Source organism: Rhagoletis zephyria, unplaced genomic scaffold (genome assembly GCF_001687245.7).
Source record: "Rhagoletis zephyria isolate East Lansing unplaced genomic scaffold, Rhagoletis_zephyria_1.1 Rzeph_scaffold_01173, whole genome shotgun sequence".
Lineage (NCBI taxonomy): Eukaryota > Metazoa > Arthropoda > Insecta > Diptera > Tephritidae > Rhagoletis > Rhagoletis zephyria.
The window spans coordinates 17,107-44,636 of NW_016158257.1; the positions used below are offsets into that span (position 1 = coordinate 17,107).

A 27,530-nucleotide genomic window follows, 5' to 3' on the forward strand; every position below is an offset into this window, starting at 1 on the left:
CAAATGTTTCAGTGCGCCGGCTGCGGCCTCTGTTATTGTTGCTGTTGTCGCGGTTCTCGCTGTGGCTGCGGCTATAGCTCCGACATTGGTTTGGTGCCACCAAAAGCGTTCAAATTATAAACAACAACAACGACAATAACAACAGCAGCAATAACAAAAATAAAACAGCAACACCGCCTTAGCCTTGCGAACATTGCACACACGCACACATGCCGCGCGTTGCGATCGGCAACGGCACGCATACACGCGCATTCTCTAAAAAAAAACAACCCATACCAATGCAATTGGGCCGTCGTGGTGGCAGCAACATTTCGTTTCGAACAGATTCGAGCAGAACGTCTAAAGTGTTTTCACAAAATTTTCAGTTGAACATCACAATCCGTTCAAGTCGCGGATAACTCCCATAAAATAATTTTGTAAGTACTGACTAATCAACTGATTGACTGACTGACTTAACTGTGTTGATTGTGACCGACTGACGTACGCATTGTGCTGTATTATAAAGTAAATTTCAAAAACAAAAACAAAAAAAACGTGAAAAGTTGTAAAGTTATAATATAACTGATAAAGCGTTATTTATCGTATTAAAATTACTAACATATTAGCGCAGAGCGGATACGTGGTGTAGTGTGCTGTGTTGTTAAAAGTGGGTTTGATTTTATTTTTTTAACGGAGAAATTGTGGTAAAGTGGAATTTCTCGTAAAATGCAATACAAGGATATTTCACGGCATCTATTTTTTGTGAAAGTGTAAATTTTTTGTAAAAGAAATGCAAATAATATTAAAAACAAACAAAAGATATTGAAGATATGCATATAACAGCATTTTATTTCATTCTCTGTGTTGTTGTAATGCTAAATATAACACAATGCGTGACAAAGTCTGCAAACGCAGTGTTATATAATTGAGAATTGGGCGATTTTTTTTTTGTTGCAGATAAGTTTTGGGCTTTAGAGCTGGCAAAATTAAAAAAAAAAACAAATGTTGGCGTTATTTAATTTTTTTTATTGTTTTTATAAAATTTTGTAAAAAATTGCCAAAAAACTAAAATTAAACAGCTTCACATCCAAAGCCAAAATTTTCTTCTCGATTGTTTATTTTATTTTTGATTTTTTATTAATTTCTCACTCAAAATTTTATTTTTTCTCCAATAATTGAACTTATGAAAAAATTAAAAAAAAAATTCAGAAAAATATAAGAACAAAGTCGAAAACGACCATTTCAATGAAACTCTAATCGAAAACGAGGCAAAAAACCATTTTACCTAAGTTGCTGTCGCTAAACTTTCTGTTAGAATAATGAAATAGAATGTTTATAAATAAATCAAAATATTCTTTTACAGAAATCTGAGCTTTAAAGACTCATTAAAATACAAATTTAGTTAACCCTAAAGACAATAAAGCTCGAATTTGTCAGTAATAAAAAGAGAAAAATTTGTGACAAACCTCTAATTCTTTATATAAAAAAAAAAAACATTGTATAATTGAGTACCTAGAGCTTGGTAGCCTTAGAGTTAAAAAAAACACAAAAAATGCTAAATAAAGTACTTAAGTTTTAAATATGCGGCGAAAGAAGGGAGAGGGAAAATCGAATCAAAATTTCCCTTTTTGTAATATTTTTCAATGTGGGGAATTTCTGCTGCTGACGATGTGTATGTATTCATGAAGCCATATTCAACAGGTTGCCGCAGAGGAACAGCCTCTTTTTATAATTTTTTTTCCTTCTAAATTGTAAAATTTTATTACAATTTTGAACAAAAATACAAACCTGTCATAACCTATTCATAATATAGCGCAAAAATTTAGTCACTGCCAAGATTTGTTTGCATATAAAGGCTTTTTTATGATCAAGAGCAGAATTTTTTTAAGTATCTTTCAACTCGAAAGTATAAATGCTGCTTATTAAACCTTTTAAGAAGTAAACCGTTGCTGTTGGATGCAAGAAAATTTGTGTCGAAATTTCTTTATTGCAGGCTGAGCTAAAATTAAAAAAAAAAATAAAAAAAAATTACGCTTGATTATAATTTATACTGAATTAATGTCATTCGTGTCATTCGCCACATACTCTCATAAGTCATTGAAACTGTTTCCATCATAAAAATTAAAACAAAGAACTTTTTTGTCATTGAAATGTCAGGTGGAAACTCAGAGATAGACTCTAACTAATTTCTTTTGGGAAAAATCAAAATTTTTCAATAGAAACTTCCCGCTTAAAAAATCGATTTTTGTCATTGAAATGCAAACACGACTAGTCTCTACCCTTAATTCTTATTTAGAAAAATTAAAATTTTTCAACAAAATGTCATGCTCAAAAAATCTTTGTGTGGTCATCGAAATGTCCAGTGGAAACTCGACATTAGTCTACTCTAATTTCCTATTGTGAAAAATCAAAAAATTTTCAACAAAACTTCATGCTAAAAAATCGCTTTTTGCCATTAAAATGTCCAGTGGAAACTTGGCATTAGTCTCTACTCTAACTTCTTATTGCGAAAAAATAAAAATTTGCAACAAAACTTCATGTTAAAAAAAATCTGTTTTTTGGTCATTGAAATGTTCAGTGGAACCTCGACATTAGTCTCTTCTCTAACTTCTTATTGCGAAAAATCAAAATTTTCGCCTTTTTATCGAGTTGTAAAGACACAACCTTTATTTCAACATTGCAACATGTTAGGTTAAATTTTGTTTTCTTACAATTCGCAATACCAAATGTTTCCACTCAGTGTCAGAGCTACCCCTATGTACAAGTAACACTCACATCGTTTTAATACAAGTGCTTGTGTATGTGTAAGTGTTACCCACAAAGTTCAGCATACGACTAGTATAACCGAAGATGCAAAAAACCACAAAAAGCGTTTAGAGTTGCAAAAAAAGAAGTAAGTAAAATAAAATATGCCCGAGATCAAAGAAGCAAAACGATCAGGAAATTTAGTGAAGACAAAAAAAAACTAGATCTAGAAAAGAAGCACAATGTAAGCATAGCAACTCAAAAATCTCTTAAAGTTTGCTATCTCAGCTAGGTACTCGTAAGTATGCACACATGTCATATGTACATAAAATACATATTTACATACCTATGTATATACATACATACATGCCTCCATTTGTATGTACATATTTATATTCAGTCTTTTAAAATACTCCTGAAACACCCACACATTTTTCCAGCATTCCAATTTAGCTGCCTCCATCTAAGGCCGCCTTCAAATTGCTGCTCTCTCCATATTTGCCCAGTACCAAGTGGCCTTCTTAGACATTGTTTACCTACCTATTTACATGCAGACATACACACATACCATGTCATAGACAGCACTGTAATTCGATCCCTAACTGTGGCACTCAGCTGTTGGCGATCGACTATTCGCTGCAGCACAACAAAATTCTAAATTTGATTTTAGTGCTCTCACAAAGCAACGAAAACAACAAAAAGAGTAAGCTGCGCGAGGATCGCAAAAATTTGTGCGCAACGAGAAAAAAAGTAGACACGGAAAAGCTTTTTTAAAAAAAAAAGAAAATTAAGATGTTTCCTCTAACTTGCGCACAAACATATGTACATACATATGCACATACATACATACATATGAACTTACGAATGCAAGTGTATGGTGGATTTGACTTTGCCAATATAAAATACTGACATTAAACAGATGCCTGCAAGCGTTGGCGGGATGCCGATACATCCAAACATACATACATATGTACATAAACATACGCGTGATGAAAATGTGCGAGTTAACCCACACGACTACATTTATAGGAATTGTAGATTTTTATGAGTATGTAGAAAAATTTCCGATTCCTAGAGCTTCTGTGCATTTTGTTGAAAATTATTTCGAAAAAAAAACTTCGAGCAACTATTTTTAGCCATGCCATATAAACAAGTGTGCTTGGGGTGCGATTTCATTATTTTTTATATTGCTTGTATATTCTTTATATATAAACTTATTAAGTAAAAAGTGTATAACAAAAGTTGTTATCTAATAAAATGGCCGCTAGTTCCCAACCGAAGGCTTATAAATATGGGATTTTCTATCAAAATGGGCACATATGTTAATACATAATTAATCCTTTGCGTACCCACTAACAATTCGACCTTTCGTTTTGGCGCTCAGGTCTGGCTGCCGGCTACAAAGCGTTGAGATGTCAATTAACCGAGTGGCTTTCGAAATATTCAGTCTAAGGTTGGAAATTTTCTTCTCTTTAAAAATAATAGTATCCCCTCGAAATTTCCATTGAAATAAGGCAGTGGGAATGTTAGCTATGAAGCTGCCGATTTAGCCAAAGAATACATTCTCCCAGACGCTTGATAAGCGTCTAACATGCCACATTAAATCAAGCGTTCACACGATCTGCTCATATAATGCGGCAGGCAAACAGGACATTCACTACTTTAGGGTTGTAAAGGCTTTGTGTAAATGGTACGATTTCTTGTAATCAATAAGAACCGCAAGCTCAAGACTTCTGGCAGTATTGCCAACGGGACAGCACATGCGTTCTAATTAGGTCTAGCAAAGGATAAAAAGTGGAAGGAGTACACTTGTCACGAAAAAAACACTGGAGCACATAATATGCGATGTCAAGCTTTCAGCAGGCAAAGAATCGCGTTAACTGCTGAAGTTGAGCTACAGAGCCTGCAATCAGCAATCAAAAATGGGCTAAAGTTACTACTACTCATAACTTGTTAAAGGGACTATAATGCCTCTTATGGTTATGGGCAATGATTCATGGGTCGTAAATGTATATGGCAACACTGCAGGCGTTCTTTTGATTTATGTAAGACATTTACTGTACATACAAAATGACCTAACTTAACCTATCTTGAAAATCACATACATATCTATACTAATTATATAAAGAGAAGTCCCTTTTTTTTGTAACAGGTAATCTCGCGAACGGCTGCTCCGATTTTCATGAATACAAATAGCTTTCGGTAGCCACCATGTTTCAGGCTAAACAAATTTTACTTTTTTCGGGTAGGTGGGCCAGGGACCGGTCTATTCGAAAAAATCCTATTTACGGTCCGATTTGCTTAAAATTTAGTACGTAAGTAGCTTTTTAGCATATATTAGCATATATGACCCATTTTTTCCGAGAAGTGGACCAGGGACTGATCTATTCGAAAAAATCTTATTATAGTCCGATTTGCTTAAAATTCGGTACGTAAGTAGTTTTTTAGCATATATTAGGATATGTGGTCTATTTTTTCCGACAAGTGGACCAGGGACTGATCTATTCGAAAAAATCGTATTTACGGTCCGATTTGCTTAAAATTCGGTATGTAGGCAGCTTTTTAGTATATATTAGCATATATGATCCATCTTGTCCGAGAAGTGAACCAGGGACCGATCTGTTCGAAGAAATCGTATTTATGGTCCGATTTGCTTAAAATTCGGTACGTAAGTAGTTTTTTAGCATATATTAGGATATGTGGTCTATTTTTTCCGACAAGTGGACCAGGGACTGATCTATTCGAAAAAATCGTATTTACGGTCCGATTTGCTTAAAATTCGGTATGTAGGCAGCTTTTTAGTATATATTAGCATATATGATCCATCTTGTCCGAGAAGTGAACCAGGGACCGATCTGTTCGAAGAAATCGTATTTATGGTCCGATTTGCTTAAAATTCGGTACGTAGGTAGCTTTTTGCCTGGATAAGCTTATAGATTCCTGTTTTCCAATTTTCATGCAATTTCGAATATAAATAGCTTTAACTAACGACCACATCAAGGGGCGAATTCGTCAGATTTTTTTGCGCCAATCACAAACAACGGATACTGTCAAAATATAATTATAATATATAATATATCTCAACTAATATATATTTAGAAAGCCGTTTGTTAGTTTTCGCAAGGCTCGAGAGCTGCTGAACCGATTTTTTTGAATCTACCACCTGCCGCACGTGTCCCAAGGATGGTTTTAGGCTGAAAAAAATCTATATGTAAAGGGGGCGTGGCACTTCCCATACAAACCGAATTTCTCATGCTACATATCTCTGAAAGTGTGCATGGTAGAGTTTTGGAAGTTGGTATGGAGATATACGAAATCAATCGCATACCCTTGGAGAAAATTTTTAGCTATTGTAAAAAGGGGTGTGACATCTCCCATACAAACCGAATTTTTCATACTGCTTATCTCTGGAAATTTTTAGGTAGAGTTCTAGAGTTTTGTATGGATATGTACGAAATAAATCGCATACTCTTGGAGAAAAATTGGAACTATTGGAAAAGGGGGCGTGGCATCTTCCATACAAACCGAATTTTTCATACTGCCTATCTTTGGAAGTGTTCATGGTAGAGTTCTGGAACTTGGTATGGAGATATACGAAATCAATCGCATACTCATGAAGAAAGAGGGCAGCTGTTGGAAAGGGGGGCGTGGCACCTCCCATATAAATCGAATTTTTATACTGCATAACTCTGAAAGTATTCATGGTACAGTACTGGAACTTCGTATGGAAATATGTATATACAGCGTGGCGACGAATAACTGTTACGCAGGTCTTTTTGAGAAATAAAAGAGCCCTTTATAGATTTTGCGAAAAAAGTATTTTATTGTTAATTTTCCACAGATTTTACTTTAGTTGTATTAATTAGTTTTTAAACTTTAATCCTTATTTACATTTGCCAGCAGTGTAAACTTTGAGAGAAAAGTTCATTTGGCACGCAGGTCCTCGTCAGTTAATTTATTCCATATCTTCTGTAACCATAGGCTAATTTTCTCTATTTTGAGTCCCTTATACACCCCCTTCTGTCCAACATAACGCCTCATACTCAAAAATCGAACAGACTCGGAACTGGTGACTAGGACGGCAATTCTTTCGCCAACCTTATACAGTCTTTTTCTTTTTTGTATTTTTTTTATACAAAGCCTAAGAAAAAATACACCTGAAAAAGACTTGCGTGCCAAATGAACTTTTCTCTCAAAGTTTACACTGCTGGCAAATATAGTTAAGGATTAAAATTTAAAAACTAACTAATACAACTATTGTAAAATCTGTGGAAAATTAACAATAAAATACTGAAATACATAAATGAATGAATACATAAATGGTTGTACGGATTTTAACGAAACTTTTTGTGTATTTGAGTGGGTCTCTGGATGGTTTAGTTTCACAATTTAATCCGACAGTTGGCGCTGTAGTTGAGTTATTACTAAAAATCTTATTTATGATCCGATTTGGCTAATGTTTTAAATATGTATGCAATACTATTGCAAAAACGTGCTGCCAAGTGGTGCTGAAGTCGAGCTATTACTAAAAATAGCCAAGTGAGAAAAGGGGCCGTGAAGGTCAGATTAAATCGACCTGTTGCACCATTGAGTATATCGAACGCTCCTGCGTTGCGATTGGCCCAATGGATGTGATTTTCCAATATTATTATGCGTTCAAACTTTTAAGGTATTTCGTCTGAAATAAGTATATGTATATTGCATTTCTGTAGAACAATTATTCGCACCCATTTTGAAATTGCCACCTACTATAAAGCTTCTAGGACATTCACTATAGAATAGAACCGGGTCATTGTTGCCGCCAGGGAGTGAAGAGGAAAAAATTTATTTCGCTTTGCGAATAACCGTGCTATGAAATGCCGCACAACTGGAGAATTTCAAGAACGGATATAACACTTTCCTTAGGTTATTTAAAGCGGCAAATGACCACCAAACCTTAATCTTAGCAGACAAATGTGCCAATGAAAATCGTAAACGTGAATTGTTGGTGAAAATGTTGGACCAAAAAGTTTCAATAAAATATATAAAAATTTTGGGCGGGACGAAGTTCGCCGGGTCTGCTAGTATGTATTATAAATTTGTAGGAAACAGCTGGCCTTAAGTCACTACAATAACCTCCGTTAAAAGTATTACATAAAACATAACAATACATTTTTTTATTTTCTTATTTTAAGCCAATGAATGAAGTTCCCATTTTTGAATCAAACAATTTCTGCACGTAAGCAATTCGTCTTCGAGGCCTTTAAACCCAGCTTTAAATGCTACTGAATAAATTACTAAACATAAATATGTCACAACTAACCATGTGCATTTACCATGCATGTATGTATGTACATAAGGGTGCATCTCTAAAAAAATGGGGGTTTTCCACCGGAATTATAAAATGTATTATATTATATAGCTTCCGCCAAAATGTTCCTGAACAATTTCCAGATTTAATGGATTTGAAAATACTTCAAAAACCTTCCTATTTAAATTCCGTTGATAAAATATTTAAACATTTTTATGCAGAACTTTTAACTTAAAAGTCTTCTATCATCTAAGGTGATTTTTCGGAATAAGTATTTTTAAAAACTTATTTTATTTATAAAAAGCCCGATTTTTTGAAGTATTTTTAAAACGGTCCGGCTTTCCCAAATTTTTTGGCGACAGTCTTAAAATATAATGAATTTAATAATTAATATAGTAGAGGGAAAAAAGCAATTTTTTGTGTGTAAAGTGATGTACCCTAATGTATGTAATTGCATAGATTTATATAATAATAACAATAATAATAATAATAAAAGATTGGCGCTTACACATAAGTTAGTGTTGGGCCGAGCTTCTCCTCCGATTTGTGGCGCGCGCCTTGATGTTGTCACACAAAGCGGAGGGACCTACAGTTTTACGCCGACTCCGAACGGCGATTGTATTTTAAGAGAAGCTGTTTTTCATAGCAGAAATAAATACGGAGGTTTGCCTTTGCCTGCCGAGGGACGACCGCTGTTAAGAAAAAACCTTTTTTCTACATTTTTTTTATGCGATGTTGCTTTGACCAGGGCTTGAACCCAAGTGCTGTGGAGTGGAAGCGCGCACTGCTTACCACTACACCACAGCGGCCGAGATTTATATATCTATACTAAATATGAACACACATACAAATGTACATATGTAATTATATGCAAATTTTGTAATTCGCAATATCAGCATTTTTGGAATGCCTTAAGCTGGAGTCACCTTCATGACCAAGTTCATTAAGTGTGTACATAGTCATATATGTATGAAAGTGTGTATGCACATACATATGTATGGATATGTCAATGCGAAAATTTATACAAAGCATACTTAAATATTATAAAATAATCAAATAACAGGGTGCACTCCAAAATACAAAGCATCAGTCCCTTTTATTCGTAAACCTCCGCATATTGTAATGCCAAGTGGGCGCAACCAGGGTTAGATGCTAATAGTCAACTGGGTTTCGCAAGTTAGCCCATTTCCTCTAGTGCGGTTTAGAAATAAAAGAGACTGATGCTTTGTATTTTGACGTTTTGGAATGCACCCATACTCGCATTGTAACACATACAACTTTATAGGTTAGGGCGGAAATTCTCCTCAAATATGATATATGTACATAAATATGTATGTATGCCTGAGTTTAATTATTGGCCCTACACTCTAAAAAATTGTTGTTTAAAATTGCGAATATTAAGACAGGTAACCGGTTTCTTCTCTAAATGAATGCAAATTTACATACCGTGTTAATTAAATTAAACACTGCTTGATTACTTTTACTTATCATATGTGTGGCGTAGATCAAATTTCAAAATTTGTTTGTTGAATTCTAAACATTTATTGTTCGCAATTTCACAGTGTACACATAAAATATCAAAAATTTGCTCTAAACATTTTTGTTCAAATTCACGCATATAAAGAGAGGTAACCAGTTTCCTCGCCTCAAGTGTGCAAATTTACACTGTCTGTTTACTTTTACACCCCAAATTTTTCGCGTGGGGCAAAATTACACATAAAATGTTTAAAACTGAGTAAATTTGAACACTTAATGTATATCACTAGTAAACCAGTATTTTTACTTTAAAATTTTTTGCAATTTTAAACATTCCATGTGTATATTTTAAACACCTTATGCTCAAAATCAAATCTTAAAAATCTTGTGCGTATATTTACACAACTTTCAGTATCTAGTAGTTGTGTATGTAAAACTACTACTGAAAAGTGTTTATTTTCAACTAGAATCTGTGTAAACATACGCACAAGACGTTCAAGATTTGATTTTGGGCATGAGATGTTTAAAATATATACATATGAGTAATTTAAAATTGCAAAAATTTTGAAAGTAAATATAAATGTTTTACTAAAGGCCTTTTCAAGGGCTCGAAAATCCCGGGATTCTTGGCAAGTAATCCAGGGATTTTCGGGACTTGTAATTTGCACTGATGGCAATAATAGAACCCCCTTTTCTTAACCAGTATTGGCTATATTTCTTTTTTTATTTAATAATTAATATTTTTTATACATATAAAACAATATATCCGCAAAACCATGGGCCAAATATAGTAAAATTGCGTCTTTAGTTTTTCACTCTGACGTCAGTAATTTAAAAATGATTTAAAAAATTCAGAGAAATGTGCTTAGAGAAAAAGTATGGTTATAAAATTAATGAGGAAATCCTGTAGAATTTAAACAGATTCAAGTTTAAAGTGCAGAAGGGCTGGTAAATATTGAAAATGTCATTTTAAAATTTTATCCTTGAAATTTCGCAATATTTGTTTTTTGAAAAAATTATATGTTAAGGGCTTATATAAACTGTGAAAAAAGTCGACTCCTACGTTCGACAAAAAAAAAAATTGAAATTGCTTTCGAATCCAAATACTTAAGTACTTCGTTTGGCAAAAGCTTAATGCTTTTTGGCGTACTTTAATTTACTGACATTCGGGTAGGACGTTAGGGTGGTAGGAAATGAGATCTGAGGTCAATGAATTTTGGAACAAAAAAAAACATCGAAATTGCCTTACAAAACATTTTAGACTCAGGGGTGTACGGAGAAATTGTTTTGTTTGCTTGTTAGATGGTACGGACTAATGTGCATACACACATGTATAAGTCCTCAAATTACATATGTAAATATGTACCTACGTGCATATATTAGGGCACCAAAAAGTTTGTATTGTCAAAATAAAAATTGCACAAATACACAGTTTCCCCAAACAATCTGCACAATTTTGCGAAAGTTAATAAAAAAACGCTATGACCCGCATTGCTGATTTCAAGAAAACAACTTCAAGTGCAAAAAAGAACGAAAAAAGGTCGTTTCCCTTTTCAAGTTGTTCAATGTAAACAAACGACAACAGCTGATCAGAAAAATACAAAAATAAGTGATTGCATGAGTGGGGGATCGGGACGAAACGTATGGCGTTGACTTTATCGGCGCGACTCCAAGTGAGTCAAGCTTATGGAATGCTTGGTGTTTTAGATTGTCAATGCAAATGCTCATATATCACATGCGACACAAAATTTATGTATGCATATATGTATGTAATATGGAAATATATACATGCTTATATGTGTAAGGGCATATGCATTCATGAAGGCGCACACAAATGCGTACATATTATCACAGGTACAAAGGCGACTGCAACGTACAGCTCATTCCTTTGACGCAAGTAAACATACTCGTACATACAATATATGTATGTACATACATTGCAACTACTTTGCTTTTTTTTCTGACCGTAATGAAATTGCCCGTAAATCAACGATGAGATTCAATGACCAAAACACTCATCACTCCATATTTTGCCGTGTACTCTGCATGTGCTTTGAATTAATTGCATGCCGCATGCGTAAAGCTTTCGGCTTAACCCATATTTTTCGAGCGGTATTTATTTTTATCAAACTATCAATTATCAGTTACTATTTCTCTTACCATTGAATGTTTCTGCTGTAAAATATGTATGCGCTTGTCTTTGCGTAAATTTAGTGGCAGATATTTTTTGTTGTGAATTAGGAAAATCTATCAGAATGCATATTGTCACTTGTATTTTTCTTAACATCTCCTTTTTGTGTCATTTGTGTCACTTTATGTGGTGGGTAAAAGCAATCGCTGGATGATTACACGCAAGTCACACACCCCCTCCCGAATATTTGATCTACAGAGGAATTTTATGGGTCAAACGTTTGATTTTAGGGCAACGTTTGTAGAGCAATATAGTCGAATAAAATTTACCAAAGCATACATGAAGACTTAAGCATACACATATGTACATATGTATGTATGTATATTAGACCGTTCCTGAAAAAAAGTTCGCCACACACCCACGAATCGAAAGTATTTTTGGAAATTTGGAAAAAAAACATTTGGCCGAACGTAGGAATCGCCTTTTTACATTTGTCGTAAAGTCTTCGGTATTTACATGTGGATCTTCAAATACGATATATCGATGTTCCTGCCTCGTGGCGGCTTTTTTTTTGTTCCGAAGTTCAATGACCTCAAGTACCCCGTTCTAGTACTTACCTATCAGATATCAGTTCTTATCACCCTAACGTATTTTTGCTAAGGACATATCTATTTCGAATATTCCAGTAGAACTATTAAAAACAATTGTATTGCCGAATGTAGTGTCACCGAAAATTGCAAGCCAATTTGGAAAAAAAATTTTTTTTGTCCAAAATTGGCTTGCAAAAATACTTTAGACTCAGAGATGTACGTCGAACTTTTTTGTTTGCACGGTCTAATGTACATATGTATACTTATATGCACACCTATATTTTATAGCGTATTCTGGTTGTCATTAGTTTAAGATCAATCAGGGATGAAAAAGTAGGTACACTTGTACCTTTTTTCGAACCAAAAGGTACATTCGGTACACTGAGCTCAATTTAGGTACAATTAGACGATAGCCACATAAATATCCATATTAAAGACTATGTTGCTCGCAAAAGAAAATTTTTGTAAACAAGGAACATTGTGAACATGTCATTAAGGCAGCAATCTTAGCAAAGTGGCCCAGTTTCTCTATCAAATTCCTTGTGAACAGTGAAAAACTCCTCATGTTTTGAGGGCTTTCTTGTAAAGTGGTTACACTGCATGTGTGTGAATTTAAATTGCGAATGAGTTGAAAGTACGGAAGAAGCAAATAATAATTAAAGGCGGAAATATCTGTAATCTAAATTTACGCTGTGGCAGCTTATCAGCTTGCAACGATGGATAAGTAGCCAAATTTTGAGCAAACATTTTAGCTCAAGTTGGCCAGTCCACGAAGTCCCACATAAAGTTTTGTATCAAAGACCTGGTTTACAAAATAGACCCAAATGCTTTGTGTATGCAGTGCAATGTAGTCCAAATGAAAAGCTTTGAGCATCTTGTCTTCAAGTGCCTAATATTATTACTTTAGGGACTACTACCTAGGACCACTTCTATAAGAGTTAGAGTTGCATGTATGTATTCCAATTGACTGATTAATTTACAGGCAGGATGGTGTACCTCTGTGCTGTTAATGTTTCCGATTCAGAGCCAACATATTAAATGAATACATTGTGTAAGCTACTATTTTCTAAATACTTTTTCAAGTACTTTCTCACTTTCAGCACATTTTTTGAATAATTTTGTAGTTTTGAAACATGTAAACTCAAATTTAACTATTTTTCAAATACTTTCTCACTTTCAGCACATTTTTGAATAATTTTGTAGTTTTGAAACATGTAAACTCAAATTTAACTATTTTTCAAATACTTTCTCACTTTCAGCACATTTTTGAATAATTTTGTAGTTTTGAAACATGTAAACTCAAATTTAACTATTTTTCAAATACTTTCTCACTTTCAGCACATTTTTGAATAATTTTGTAGTTTTGAAACATGTAAACTCAAATTTAACTATTAGAAAGCCTGCTGTTTATGAGCAGGTTTATTAAAATCAATGACTGAATGATACCGAAAAAATTATACCCTTGTGTTTGTTTAATAAAAAAAATATTTAGAGGTCGCTTAAAGCGCTTAAAGTTTTCCATGCATTTTATTCGGTGCAAAACAAGTTTTCGTAGAAATGGTATAGCATTTTTTAAATTATTACCAATTGTCTGAAAATAAAAAAAGTTAACAAAATAGTGAGCTTTTAGATACATTTGACAGCAAAAAAGGAACATTTGTATTGTCAAATTAGGCACAATTTGAAATCTCGATTTTCCATCCCTGAGATCAATGTTAAAATAAAATCATTAGTAAGGTGAAAAAAGTGCGTTTCGCCCCTTTTAAACTTCATTCCAATGTAAAATGTTGTATACAATATGCCAATGTCCTCTTCGATCTCTAGATTGTAGAATATTTTATATTCAGAATTACATAGCAATTAAGTTACTGAAATATTGGAGACATTAGTCTCATAAATTTTTCATTTAGCAAATCAGTTTTTGTAAAGAGTTTTTTGCTATAATTGTGCGGCAGTCGTTTCTTCTAGTCTTAGGCAATACCGATATTTGTAAGTATGTACCCGTTTCTCGAGAGGACCGATATAACCAGATTCTTAAAAGTGGCGATACTAATCGACCAAAAAACCTAAATACTGGCAATCGAAATAACACATGTTCTAAGCATTAAGATAAGAACTAACATTCCCCGATACTTAAAAAATACCACATTCTGAAAATAATTGAAAATTTTAATTTAATTTCATTAATAAGATAAATTAAATATTGCAATGTGGGTATCAAACAGAAGAGGTTTGGAAAGTTTATTGTCGAAAATATTTTTGGGGAGAGTTGCCATCTGTTAAAAAAAAAAAAATATTTAATTAAATTCATAAAATAAACGAAATATTACAATACGGGTATCAAACCACACAAAAATACTTTTAAAGCGCAGTGAAGCACGCCGGGTATTTGCTAGTTTCAAATAAACATCTTTAGAAGAAGATTCAACTTGTCAAGCAAATAATTTGTATTAAAAGTTCATTTGAACCATTGGTACCATCATCGGGTGGGATTCATAAGAAGAGAGAGTTTAAAAAATTTTTATTGAGAAAAAGCTTGTGGCATTTTTTAGGCAAGATCATTATGCCTCCTCTGTTCTTGGTTTTGCACCATTTATTAAGCTTCCCCTTTCTTAGACTTAAAATTTTTCGACCGAATGTAATTCAATATGTAATGTAATAATGAACTTTGTTCTCCAAAACGGTTGGAGTGGTCTTGAACTTTTGGTAGAATTTTGGTAAAAATAATTTATAATTTTTAATGCGGCAACACTGGTTAATACTTATATTACGAAAACTGTTATTACACACCCCTGCACCACTTTAAAATTATAAATTATGTATTCTTTAATATATATGTATGAACATATATATGTAGACCATATTGTACATCAAATGTATGTACATACATATGTACAATAAACTAGTTGTCTTATTCATATAATATTAAATAACTTTTCCTTTCGTTTCACTTGTGCCAATTTCAGTTTCTTCGAGTAAACAGAGCAAACACAAAACCCAGCCACCATGGATGCCATCAAGAAGAAGATGCAAGCGATGAAAATCGACAAGGATGGAGCATTGGAACGTGCCCTCGTCTGTGAGCAGCAAGCACGCGATGCCAACACTCGTGCCGAGAAGGTTTGTAATTAGCTTAGTTTGTACATATACATATATGTATGTACATATAACCAAAATTAAGCTGTCCGATCAACTAACCAACAATCAGTTTAAAGTTATTGCAATCATTCGAATGAATTAATTTGAAGAGCGTGTGCATTGGTATAAGCAAACATACTTTTTGATTGAAGATTGAATTGTTGCAGCTAAAAAATTAAGTTTTTTCTTCCATACAAATTGTAGCTATTATAGTATGTGAGTTTAAAGTATTTGTAGCTAATTGCTGGTTAATATGTTTTGCAAGAAAAATTAATTAGCGCCGGTTTCACGCACGTGTCTGCTGCGTCAACAATGCATAAAGATTAGTTATCTGCTAAAAGTGAATAAATCATTGAAATATATCTATGTACATATGTACTTACTACATTGTTCAGTTTTCGATTTCGCTCAGTAAAAAAATTTAGCTTACGTTATGGATTTAAAGTTTCATAGGTAATATTTAGGTATGCTTGATTGATTAAATGTCTTTATGAACACTATACTGATGTGCATATCTATTGATCTAAGTGAAACCAATTCGGTATGGAGAGCTGCATTCATACATATGTACGTCTATCAAGCACCAACTGGCCTTAATGGTTAAAAACAAATACAGTTAATTTCTCATAACAACAAATACAAATATTTAGAAATATTTATTTTATGTTTTTTTTTTGTTGTTCGTCTCATAGGCCGAGGAAGAGGCTCGCCAGTTACAAAAGAAAATCCAGACCGTTGAAAACGAATTGGATCAGACACAAGAAGCTCTCACATTAGTCACTGGCAAATTGGAGGAAAAGAACAAGGCTCTGCAGAATGTAAGTTCAATGTTTTCCGTTCAAATATATACATATATAAAAAATATGATTTTTACTTATAGTTATTATAAAATAAGTATTGCATAAGATATATACTCCATATTAAATAGAAAGTCATAAGTACTATATAGCATATAGGGGTTTCCCACCGAGCTCGTTGCTATCGTCATAAAGTACTGGTAAACAGCGAAAAATATGATGGAAAAATTTAAGAGATTTTCTCTATGAATAATTTCTTAGAAGACTATGACAGAGAACAAAATCAGTTATGATGTATTTATATTTCGCATATTTTTAAAAAGATGCTTGTATAGTTAAAAAAAAATTTACCAAAAAAAAAAAATAAAACAAGAAAAATTACGAAAAAAAATTTTTCTAAACAAATGGCATGTGAAAACATACTTAATGACTTTCATTCTTAACGTAATGATAAGAGTTTTTTAATGCACAAATTTGTCAAAAACGTGTTGACATTTAATGCTCTGTGGAAATCCGGCATTAGTTTGCTGCTTGAATTAACCGAAGCCTTAAAAAAACAATTTTTGTTCTATTTTATTAGGTAGTTTTTCTCTGTGTAACTTTTATAAAGCTTTTTATTTGCCATATAAGCTAAAAAAGGATTTAAAAAAAAAACCAAGGCATAGAACTTATTCTATCGACCAAAACTTTGAAAAACACATCGCTAGTTAAGGTGGGTAACCGTCTTAAATAGTAACGAATCATTACAATAACGAGTTCAGTGTGAAACCTATAAATGGCTTTGAAATACTCTTAGATTTTTACTATTTTTGAGCTAAAGAATACGTACACTGGTGGTCACGCTAAACTTACCACAGTGATTTTTAAATATTTTTTATGATTTTATATCTTGGACCACTTTTAGTCTCTCCTTTAAATTTATATTAATTTCCAACTCGAAGTATCGTTTTTTGTAGGTCTTTAAATCAATCGTACCAGTTTTTATAAAGGCTGGTTTTTACTATGTCCAATTCAATATCCAAAAAATGGTCTATCTGATTTAGACAAGTACAAGCGCTACTTTTCGCAATTTGGCAAACTCCAAATTGATTTTAGAGCCATGGTTTCCTCGAAAAATTTGCTAAGAATTACACGAAGAATCCTTCTGTGATATACGCACATAGTCGAAAAAAATCTTCCATAAAAATTGACCCGCCCTAATATACATACATAAAGTTACTACCGAGTAAATAAATACAGAAGAAGACTTAGATTTTAGAAAACTAAGTTAATAAGAAGGTAATATTGAGAAAATAAATCCAATGAATACCAATATTTCTTTAAAAAATATAATGTACACTAGGGTGGTCATTAAAAATATCAACATTTAACTTTGTATAGGACACCCCTTTATTTTGTTTTGTGTACACAAAAGAGACATCCACGAAACATTCAAAATTGAAAAAAAAATGTCTAGCGGCAGCCGGCATCAGGGTTTGAAAAATTTTAATATTTTTAATCCCAAAAACTCGATAAAGTTTTGAATTGAAATTCGATAAATTTAACATATTATTGAAACTTATTTAAATAAACTCAATAACTCGCTATAGTTGATGAAAAGTTTTCAGAATTTTCGCTATTTCAAAAAAACAATAATAATTTTGTTTAACACTTGTAGTGGCCCCTATTTTTGAATTTTGAAATTTGTGTGGATGTCTTTATTCTGTTCCACGTACAAAATAAAGGTGTGTGCTATGATATAAAAATTTGGATGACCACCCTAACGTACATATGTAGCAATTAAGCTGCATGTTTTCTTTAGTTAAAATTAGTCTATTTAGTCAATCAGCGGTTTTATTTTTAAATTGCCTTGTTGTAATCATTTTGTGTTTATTTTTTGGCATTTAACATTTAGATTCTAATAATTATAATAGCTATTATTATTAATGTGTATGAATTGATATTAAAATTAGTAACTAAGATATGCTCAAATACTCTGTTGGGATAAATTTCCGACAAATATACTACATAGAAAACTATGAATAGCTATACTAAGCCTATGATTACTCAGTTTCCGACATACTGCTATTGAAAATGCGCAAAATTGTTTATTTAAAATTAAAAATAGAAACCAATTAGCCCAATTTCACACCACTTACGCTATTATGCGTTCCTTTGACAAGACAAGACGTATTTTTCCAGCTACAAGTCACTCCAGAAATGCATTAACATTTCTAGTTGTCAGTTATGCTCAAACCAAAACAAACAATAAAAAAAACGATAAATGTCTTTGCGTCATTTAGTAAATCAGCTGAACATAGATCATCTGCTCAAAAAAAAACAAAAATCCATTACTCATACGTCCTGTATAACGCTGTGTGTATGCATGAACAAAAAGCAACGAGTATATCGCAGCGAATACGTGATCAACAGCGGAAAACGATGTAATGTTAACGCATAATATACCTATGTAGCAATAACAGAGAAGGTGTATGTAAGAAATTTCTGATAACATCGCGGTGAGTTGAGTGCCTTGCTGATGGCCCATAGTCAAAACTGGCAGCAAAATAACAACGCGCGTTGCCAACTGCTTGAACATGCTTTTATTCGTTAACAGGTAGAGACGACGTCTATTTTTAAAAACAAGAGCCTTTTTGCTAATTTGTATGAAGAAAAATCGGAAAATTCACATACACCTATTTACATACATATACATACATATGTATATGTAGGTGCTTGTGTAGGCTAAGTAAAATGTATGTAAAGAGTAAAAAGAATGTACCGCCCATTTCCAAATACGGCCGAAAGAGGTAAAAGCAGTATACATACATACATAACTATGTGCTACTAAATAAAAGCTTTCTGAGTAAAATTCTAAAATATCAAATAACGCAGTAAAGCGCTGCTCCTAATGAGAGAGTAGCGCTTCAATAGCCGGCTTTTTTCGGTTTTTCTTTTCTTGTTTTTTTTTTTGTTTTGAGAAATAAGCGCATGCGTTTCGAAAGTGTAAGTTAACTTGCAGTTTGCGAAAATTTTGGCGAATAGCTTTTTTTCGTTGTTAAAAAATTCCCAGTATTTGCAATATAATGGGGGTAATCGATCATTGGTTTTCCATTTTTCGCAAATATATATATATATATATATATATTAATTTTTGCAAATAATTTCTCAAAATATCGTAAAATTCAAATTTCGTGTTCATTTCGTAATTGGCGTTCGTGTGCTGCAGCATCAGTGCCAAAAAATGGCACGCACATGTCGCGTGAATAGGAAAAGTATTTTAGTATCTAGCTACTATTTGTTAACGGTAATGAAGGTGCCAACAAATAAAACTGTTATCTAATATGTGATTAAAAATACGAAGCATTAAAGAGTTTTTGAAATTCTTTCAGTCACTGTACATACAAATCTAAATGACATTTAACGGTGCGTTAAATACTCTTTTGTTAAACGTTACTGTTTTCATGAAAACATTTTCACAACAAAAATAAAAAATGACGGCATACCGGTGCGATTATGATTATGTACATCGTTTTATTTGCATCTACATACATATGTACATATGTATCTATGCATGATGAGTAATGCATTTGCCGTATGCGTCATTTGTCTGCACTCTTAATGGAAAACAAGCGGAGAAGGCGCTATACACATGCTGTTTATTGGCTTAATATTCATTCTGAAAATGTTCAAAAAAAATCTGTGATATGAAAAGATACGCATGAAGACATAGAGCCATCCATAAATTGCCCAAGTAGACTCTCTTCGCTTGTGACCTCGTTGGAGAGAAGAGAAAGTGGAGCACAGTTTGTAGCAGTGACAGCGAAAACAAGCACATGGCCAAATCGTATACTCTCCTACATGCACACATACATACATATATTTATATGTGCTTTTATAAAATTGGATGTCTATAGGGCGGGCGTGCGCGCTCCACTAGTTCTACTACACGATCACAGTGGGGTCGATGGGTTGATGGTCGACGGTCATGCATTTTGTGTAGTGTGCTATAGCCAGCAAGTCAAGTGGAACATTTTTAAGAGACTATCGAAAGGGAGAGAGTGTGAGAGCATAGCAAGTTGCTAGAAAGTTTTTCGAATATTTGTGCTGTATGCGCTAATTAAATAGATCACTGGGAGTGTAAACACAACCTAATGCTTTGTCATAGTAGGGGGTGGTTCAAGTGAGTCAAGGCAAAGTACAAATATACATGCATACATATGTATAGGTACGAATAGCAACTGCAGAGAGCGAGAGCGTATGCGGTTGTCGGCAATCATATGGAATAGCAGGAGGAGTAATTAAGCGTTTGATGGTCAAACTCGCTACATATGTACATGTACATTATATGTATCGACATATGAGTATTACGTGCCACGGGAATGGCAATAGAAGCAAAGGCAACAGCAATAGCGCCAGCAGCAGCCAGCTGTGGATAGAAGTAGCAGCAGCATCAGCAGCAGAAATTAAATCATCGTAGAAGTGAGGCCAACTATGCCGCCGCATAATTAAATCGAAGAGTCATATCATACAATCCAACGTATTTGATTGTTGAAGGGATTTACTCAAAAGAAGACATTTGGTTAAACATATAAATTAACAAAATTCCAAACAAATCAATTATAATAAACTAGAAACTCTATTTTGATTTAATGCAAGTTAAATAAATGTTTAGAGTGGAGATTTTATGGAAAACTGGCGTATTTGCAAAAAGATATATATAACGAAAAATCAAATGCCAAGAATGCTGAGTGAGTGGGAGCGCATAGTGAAATTTTGTGAGAATCGCAAATATTGACGTAAATTGATTTACAAGCACGGAAGCACGGATATATGCAACCGATTAACAAAATTATTTTCTGAATTTATAAATAAAATTTACCGATCATTACCAAATCACGCGATTTTTGCGTTAACGGGTGTGATAAATATTAACAACGTCGGTACCAGCGGCTGATATGCATATGCATGTATGTATGTACCTAATACAAACGTACATAGTATACATATGTATGTATGTACATATTAAGCTAGTGAGTATGCATATGTAAACATGGTTGCATAGATACACAAACATTTAAAAACTGTAAAATCAAACTTAATTGCTATCGATAAATTAAAACTTTACCATTTTGCTGAGGTAAACATTTATCTGCTATGACTATTACAAAACCAACTTATTCCAACAACAACTGCAAGATGATTACAAAAAAATATGCGGCGGTAACGAGTGATTGAGACCCTGCTGTGCAGCATACATAAAATACAATACTGCGTGAAAAAGGCACTGGCAGCATTTGATGAAGAGAAAGTACATGAATGTGAAGATTACGAAATGGAAAATATAAAACATTAAAAGCAAGTCGCAGCAATTTGTGTGCATACATACATATCATAAACAATTAGAAACATTCACAACAGATTAGTAACATAAACAAGAACAGCGGCAGCAGGAAAAACTTTGTACAGCGTGATAACACAAACAATAGTTGCGTTTTTTTACTCATTTCCAGTAAAATCCAGTAAAAGTTTTTACGAATTTTCATGTTTTGGCGTTTTCGTACGCAAAAACTTGCAAAGTAGGGGAAATTGAGAGAGCGAAAAATGACAGCTGAAGTTGCAAGTTTTTACTGGATTTTACTGGATAAATTTTTACTTGTAAGAATTTGCCAGTACGAAAAACAGCTGATCGCATGTTGCTGGATGAAATTTAAACTAATAAGGAAACTGTTTGTGGCTTTTTATTGTTCAATTTCACAAAATAAACCTATTTAAATACAAAATATATTGTTTTATAAGGAATTTGCTGCGAATAAACAATCAATTTATCAGCTGTTCATGAAACTTGCAAATTATTACTGGAAAAGCGTTCGCGTACTTTTTTGCAAATTTTTTCTATGAGAGCGAATTCTTAGAAATAAAGTTACTGGAGAGTTACTGGCAAGTTACTGGATAATTAGTAAAAAAACACAACTTATGTAAACTATAGCATTGACTGCAAACATGTACACAGTTAACAGCAAAGCCTAGAAATCTTATCAGTCGCAGTCCACAAAAACTGAACAGCAACAGGAAACAAAAACTGCATTGATAGATTGACAGTTGAACCTTTACCCGCAACGGCAGCAGAAAACGCATTCAGATTATAAAAATTCAAACAGTTCGACATTTTGATAAATCACTTATTCACTGGATTTTCATGAAATCCTAAAGATTAACTTAATCTTGTGCGCAAATTCGGGGAAAAAACTTCTACACCGAGCAAACTCATTATGATTCAACGAACCCTGTGCGCTCATAATACAACAAATACAAACGCATGGCAAGTAGTGAGTTATAATAAAAAGGCGCAATCGAAAACCCTTTCTAAGGCAAAAGGAGGAGGTGGTGGAAGCACCGACAAATCAAATACGCAAATTAAAAATATAACATTAAATAAGAATACGCAAGCAATAACAAAATCACAAACTAATGTCGCATTGCTTGCGAGAGTAACAGCGAATAATCAAAAGATCTCAAGGACGAAAACGTCAACAAATCAACGAGGAAATTTGGCGCACTGTGCCGCAGCCGCCGCCACAATCAAGCAGACGACACCACCCACAGTTGGCAAAATAAAAACGAAAGTTGGCAGCGTGCCAACTCAGCAGCAGCAGCAGGCACAACAACAACAACCACATTCACAGCGCCATCAACAGCTACCGCAACAAGTACAACGGCAGCAGTCGCCTTTGTTGCATATCCGTCGTCGACGCGCAAATCAAGAGATCCGTCAAATTAAACGTGCACACCGCCATCTATTGACCAGTGGCGGTTGTGACTGGCAGCACCAACAAGCGGCCAATAGTTCGTCAACAGGTGTGGCAACCTTGCGCACCCGTAATCGGTTTGGGACCAAATGCATTACCAAAATCGGTTTGGGAATAAAAGCACTTCCGGTAGAAGTCAAGTGTCAAACGAAGAACAGCTGTTTAGCGACAAAGAAGAAACAGCAAAAGTACCAGCAGTCGCACCAACGAAAACAGCAGCAACAGAAACACAAGGCAAAATTGCAAAATTTCATGAAAAATGCCCACAGTGGCGGAGGAGCAGGTAGTTGCAGTAGCAGTAGTAAAAAACAAAATCCACCAAAAGGTAAACAACCATTAAATAGCGTACATGAACTAAGCAAGCACCTTGACGAAACTTATGCAGAGTCTGTAATTTCATCGCGTTGGGACTCGATCGAGGAGCAATTAAATTATCTGGATAAGCTGCTATATTACTGTGATGACGAGCAGGATGCTTGCAGTGTTCGGAATTCTAGTGTAAGCAAACTGTGCGATAGCAACGGGGAGAGGGCCAAATCAGTTGAGGTTTACTACGAAGGTGACGTTGACGACGACTACGAGAGTGACTGGAGTGTTGAGTGGAGCGATTCAGATATGTCAACTGGAGCAAAAGGTTCGGAAGATGCAGACGTGCTGTCNCTAAGGCAAAAGGAGGAGGTGGTGGAAGCACCGACAAATCAAATACGCAAATTAAAAATATAACATTAAATAAGAATACGCAAGCAATAACAAAATCACAAACTAATGTCGCATTGCTTGCGAGAGTAACAGCGAATAATCAAAAGATCTCAAGGACGAAAACGTCAACAAATCAACGAGGAAATTTGGCGCACTGTGCCGCAGCCGCCGCCACAATCAAGCAGACGACACCACCCACAGTTGGCAAAATAAAAACGAAAGTTGGCAGCGTGCCAACTCAGCAGCAGCAGCAGGCACAACAACAACAACCACATTCACAGCGCCATCAACAGCTATCGCAACAAGTACAACGGCAGCAGTCGCCTTTGTTGCATATCCGTCGTCGACGCGCAAATCAAGAGATCCGTCAAATTAAACGTGCACACCGCCATCTATTGACCAGTGGCGGTTGTGACTGGCAGCACCAACAAGCGGCCAATAGTTCGTCAACAGGTGTGGCAACCTTGCGCACCCGTAATCGGTTTGGGACCAAATGCATTACCAAAATCGGTTTGGGAATAAAAGCACTTCCGGTAGAAGTCAAGTGTCAAACGAAGAACAGCTGTTTAGCGACAAAGAAGAAACAGCAAAAGTACCAGCAGTCGCACCAACGAAAACAGCAGCAACAGAAACACAAGGCAAAATTGCAAAATTTCATGAAAAATGCCCACAGTGGCGGAGGAGCAGGTAGTTGCAGTAGCAGTAGTAAAAAACAAAATCCACCAAAAGGTAAACAACCATTAAATAGCGTACATGAACTAAGCAAGCACCTTGACGAAACTTATGCAGAGTCTGTAATTTCATCGCGTTGGGACTCGATCGAGGAGCAATTAAATTATCTGGATAAGCTGCTATATTACTGTGATGACGAGCAGGATGCTTGCAGTGTTCGGAATTCTAGTGTAAGCAAACTGTGCGATAGCAACGGGGAGAGGGCCAAATCAGTTGAGGTTTACTACGAAGGTGACGTTGACGACGACTACGAGAGTGACTGGAGTGTTGAGTGGAGCGATTCAGATATGTCAACTGGAGCAAAAGGTTCGGAAGATGCAGACGTGCTGTCCACTACAAGTGGCGCTGGTTCTGCATCTACAACGACCACATCACCATTGATGCCTTCCACGCTTAAGCGACGCGGACATCAGCACCACCCGCGTTTTTCAGGTACACGCCGTCCCNCAGCAGCAGCAGCAGGCACAACAACAACAACCACATTCACAGCGCCATCAACAGCTATCGCAACAAGTACAACGGCAGCAGTCGCCTTTGTTGCATATCCGTCGTCGACGCGCAAATCAAGAGATCCGTCAAATTAAACGTGCACACCGCCATCTATTGACCAGTGGCGGTTGTGACTGGCAGCACCAACAAGCGGCCAATAGTTCGTCTACAGGTGTGGCAACCTTGCGCACCCGTAATCGGTTTGGGACCAAATGCATTACCAAAATCGGTTTGGGAATAAAAGCACTTCCGGTAGAAGTCAAGTGTCAAACGAAGAACAGCTGTTTAGCGACAAAGAAGAAACAGCAAAAGTACCAGCAGTCCCACCAACAAAAACAGCAGCAAAATCAGCACCAACACAAGGCAAAATTGCAAAATTTCATGAAAAATGCCCACAGTGGCGGAGGAGCAGGTAGTTTCAGTAGCAGTAGTAAAAAACAAAATCCACCAAAAGGTAAACAACTATTAAATAGCGTACATGAACTAAGCAAGCACCTTGACGAAACTTATGCAGAGTCTGTAATTTCGTCGCGTTGGGACTCCATCGAGGAGCAATTAAATTATCTGGATAAGCTGCTATATTACTGTGATGACGAGCAGGATGCTAGCAGTGTTCGGAATTCTAGTATAAGCAAACTGTGCGATAGCAACGGGGAAAGGGCCAAAACAGTTGAGGTGTACTACGAAGGTGACGTTGACGACGACTACGAGAGTGACTGGAGTGTTGAGTGGAGCGATTCAGATATGTCAACTGGAGCAAAAGGTTCGGAAGATGCAGACGTGCTGTCCACTACAAGTGGCGCTGGTTCTGCATCTACAACGACCACATCACCATTGATGCCTTCCACGCTTAAGCGACGCGGACATCAGCACCACCCGCGTTTTTCAGGTACACGCCGTCCCAATATTCCCAAAGTTCAAGAGATACTCGCTGCCCTTTATCGCGGCGATTCACAGAGTGTGCTCACGAATCTACGTCAAGCAGCGCAAGCTGTGCAAGAAGATAATGCTGCGGCTGGCACCGGCAGCGATGTTGAAACTGTTTCGTCCACAATGGGTGACTTACAATATACAGATGAGCCCGATGAAGAGCTAGATTTGCAGCCTACAAAGGCCACAGTGCTCAATTTGCCACTAACAGATTCGGTAACCAACTCGATGGGCAGCAACAGCCCAACACCGACAGATGACAGCAGTATGGTGGATGAAGGTGTGGTAAGCGCACAAACGCCCACAAGCACTACTCCAGCTGAGAGTGTGACTCCAAAATCACAAAAAAGTAAATCTAAACGTGATAAAGCCGAGAAGGCAGAACGTTCGGATAGGAAAAGGAAAACGAAGAAAGATAAAAGTAAGCGCGCTTCCACTTGTTTAGACGCAGAGGGTAATATGACTAGCTCTGCTGACGCGAATGCAGCAGCAGATGAAGGTATTGCAATTGATGATGATGATGTGCAAGCGGCCGAGTGGGCTAAACTGCGTTGCACCAGTGAAGCTGCTGAAATCGTAGCAGAACGTGAAGCGCGGCGTAATAAAGGGCGTTGTGCAGACTATCCGGGCCTAGCATTTGGACGGTCCATATTTAGTTCGGATACTATGATGAAGTTCAACATTATACGCAACGAATTACATAACATCATGAAAACGCAGCTCAAAAGGGTAATTAATTGCATTATGATGCCATAAAGTATTTTCAATTTGAACATTTACTTTTTCAAATTAATTAACATAATTTCTAATCATTGTGTAAAAAATATGTGCAAATACGCTACTTTACTTAGAGAGTAATCGATACGACTAAAAGATCTCGATAGCTCAAAAGAATTATTTAGGAACTTTAAATGCTTTGACCTGAGTTCATCATAAATAGGTACACCGCAATCAAATGACAATTTCGAGTGAGATATAGAGCACAGTTGTTGTGCATAAGCAAAATGGATTCTTCACTGAAAACTGTTTGAACACTTGGCAATTGCCAAATATTTTCTTATAGCTATGCTTTTTATAATGATTACGTAGCACATCGTTAACTTATCTCATTTGGGTATATCAGGGTGTATCGACAGTTGCCGAGCCCAACCGTTCGAGCTGCATTGACTTCAGGTTTCGCCTAGTTTTATGAGACAATGCCATAAGTCGTTTCAGATAACGGTATAAGCGGGGGCAAACAACGCACCGCCTTTTAGTAACAATTCTCATTTTACTCATTTTATTCCCATTTATGCGCCTCAGTCGGTTTGTGACTGTGTACTTCTTCGGAATCGTTGTAAGGATTTCTTTGTCATGCAAGTGATTGTACTGCAATATTCTTTGTTTGCCTACCTATTTCATCTTATCGCTCTAGGTTTCTCTCTTACTTCAGTGCTTGTACATTTTTAGGTAAATAATATGTACAAACATACAAATGTACATACATAGTTATTTAGGTTTATATGTAAATTTAACGGAAATGTTAATGATTTTGTATGCATTACATACTTTCATGAATAATTGGAAACACATTTATGTGTAAAATTTTTGTACTTTGTCCTTCTTTTAGATAATGACCCAGTTTAGAATACGTACATATTATTCGCACTTTTCTTGCTTTTAAGCTGTGAATTTTTTTTCACGTTCGCACATACTCGGCGAGACGATGACCTTCTTGGCAGGCATAGTTGTATAAGATTGAGCTCA

General features: G+C 35.3%; 1 protein-coding gene across 14 annotated transcripts in view; it reads left to right on the forward strand.

Annotated features, from left to right (window-relative positions):
• The first annotated feature begins 310 nt into the window (after nucleotides 1-310).
• Tm1 (tropomyosin 1) overlaps nucleotides 311-27,530 on the forward strand; it is an 82,095-nt gene continuing 54,875 nt past the window's right edge. For 3 of the 14 annotated variants that reach the window (XM_017616276.1, XM_017616267.1, XM_017616274.1), the window contains exons 1-3: nucleotides 22,114-22,509; nucleotides 23,613-24,797; nucleotides 25,744-26,513. In XM_017616276.1, the coding sequence (XP_017471765.1) occupies nucleotides 22,398-22,509; nucleotides 23,613-24,797; nucleotides 25,744-26,513 (2,067 nt within the window). In that variant the 5' untranslated portion in view covers nucleotides 22,114-22,397. Of the gene's footprint in view, nucleotides 417-15,177; nucleotides 15,332-16,041; nucleotides 16,168-22,100; nucleotides 23,260-23,319; nucleotides 23,557-23,612; nucleotides 24,798-25,605; nucleotides 26,514-27,530 lie in introns of those variants that run through there. The other 11 variants (XR_001847551.1, XM_017616270.1, XM_017616280.1 and 8 more) reach the window with 10 other exon arrangements.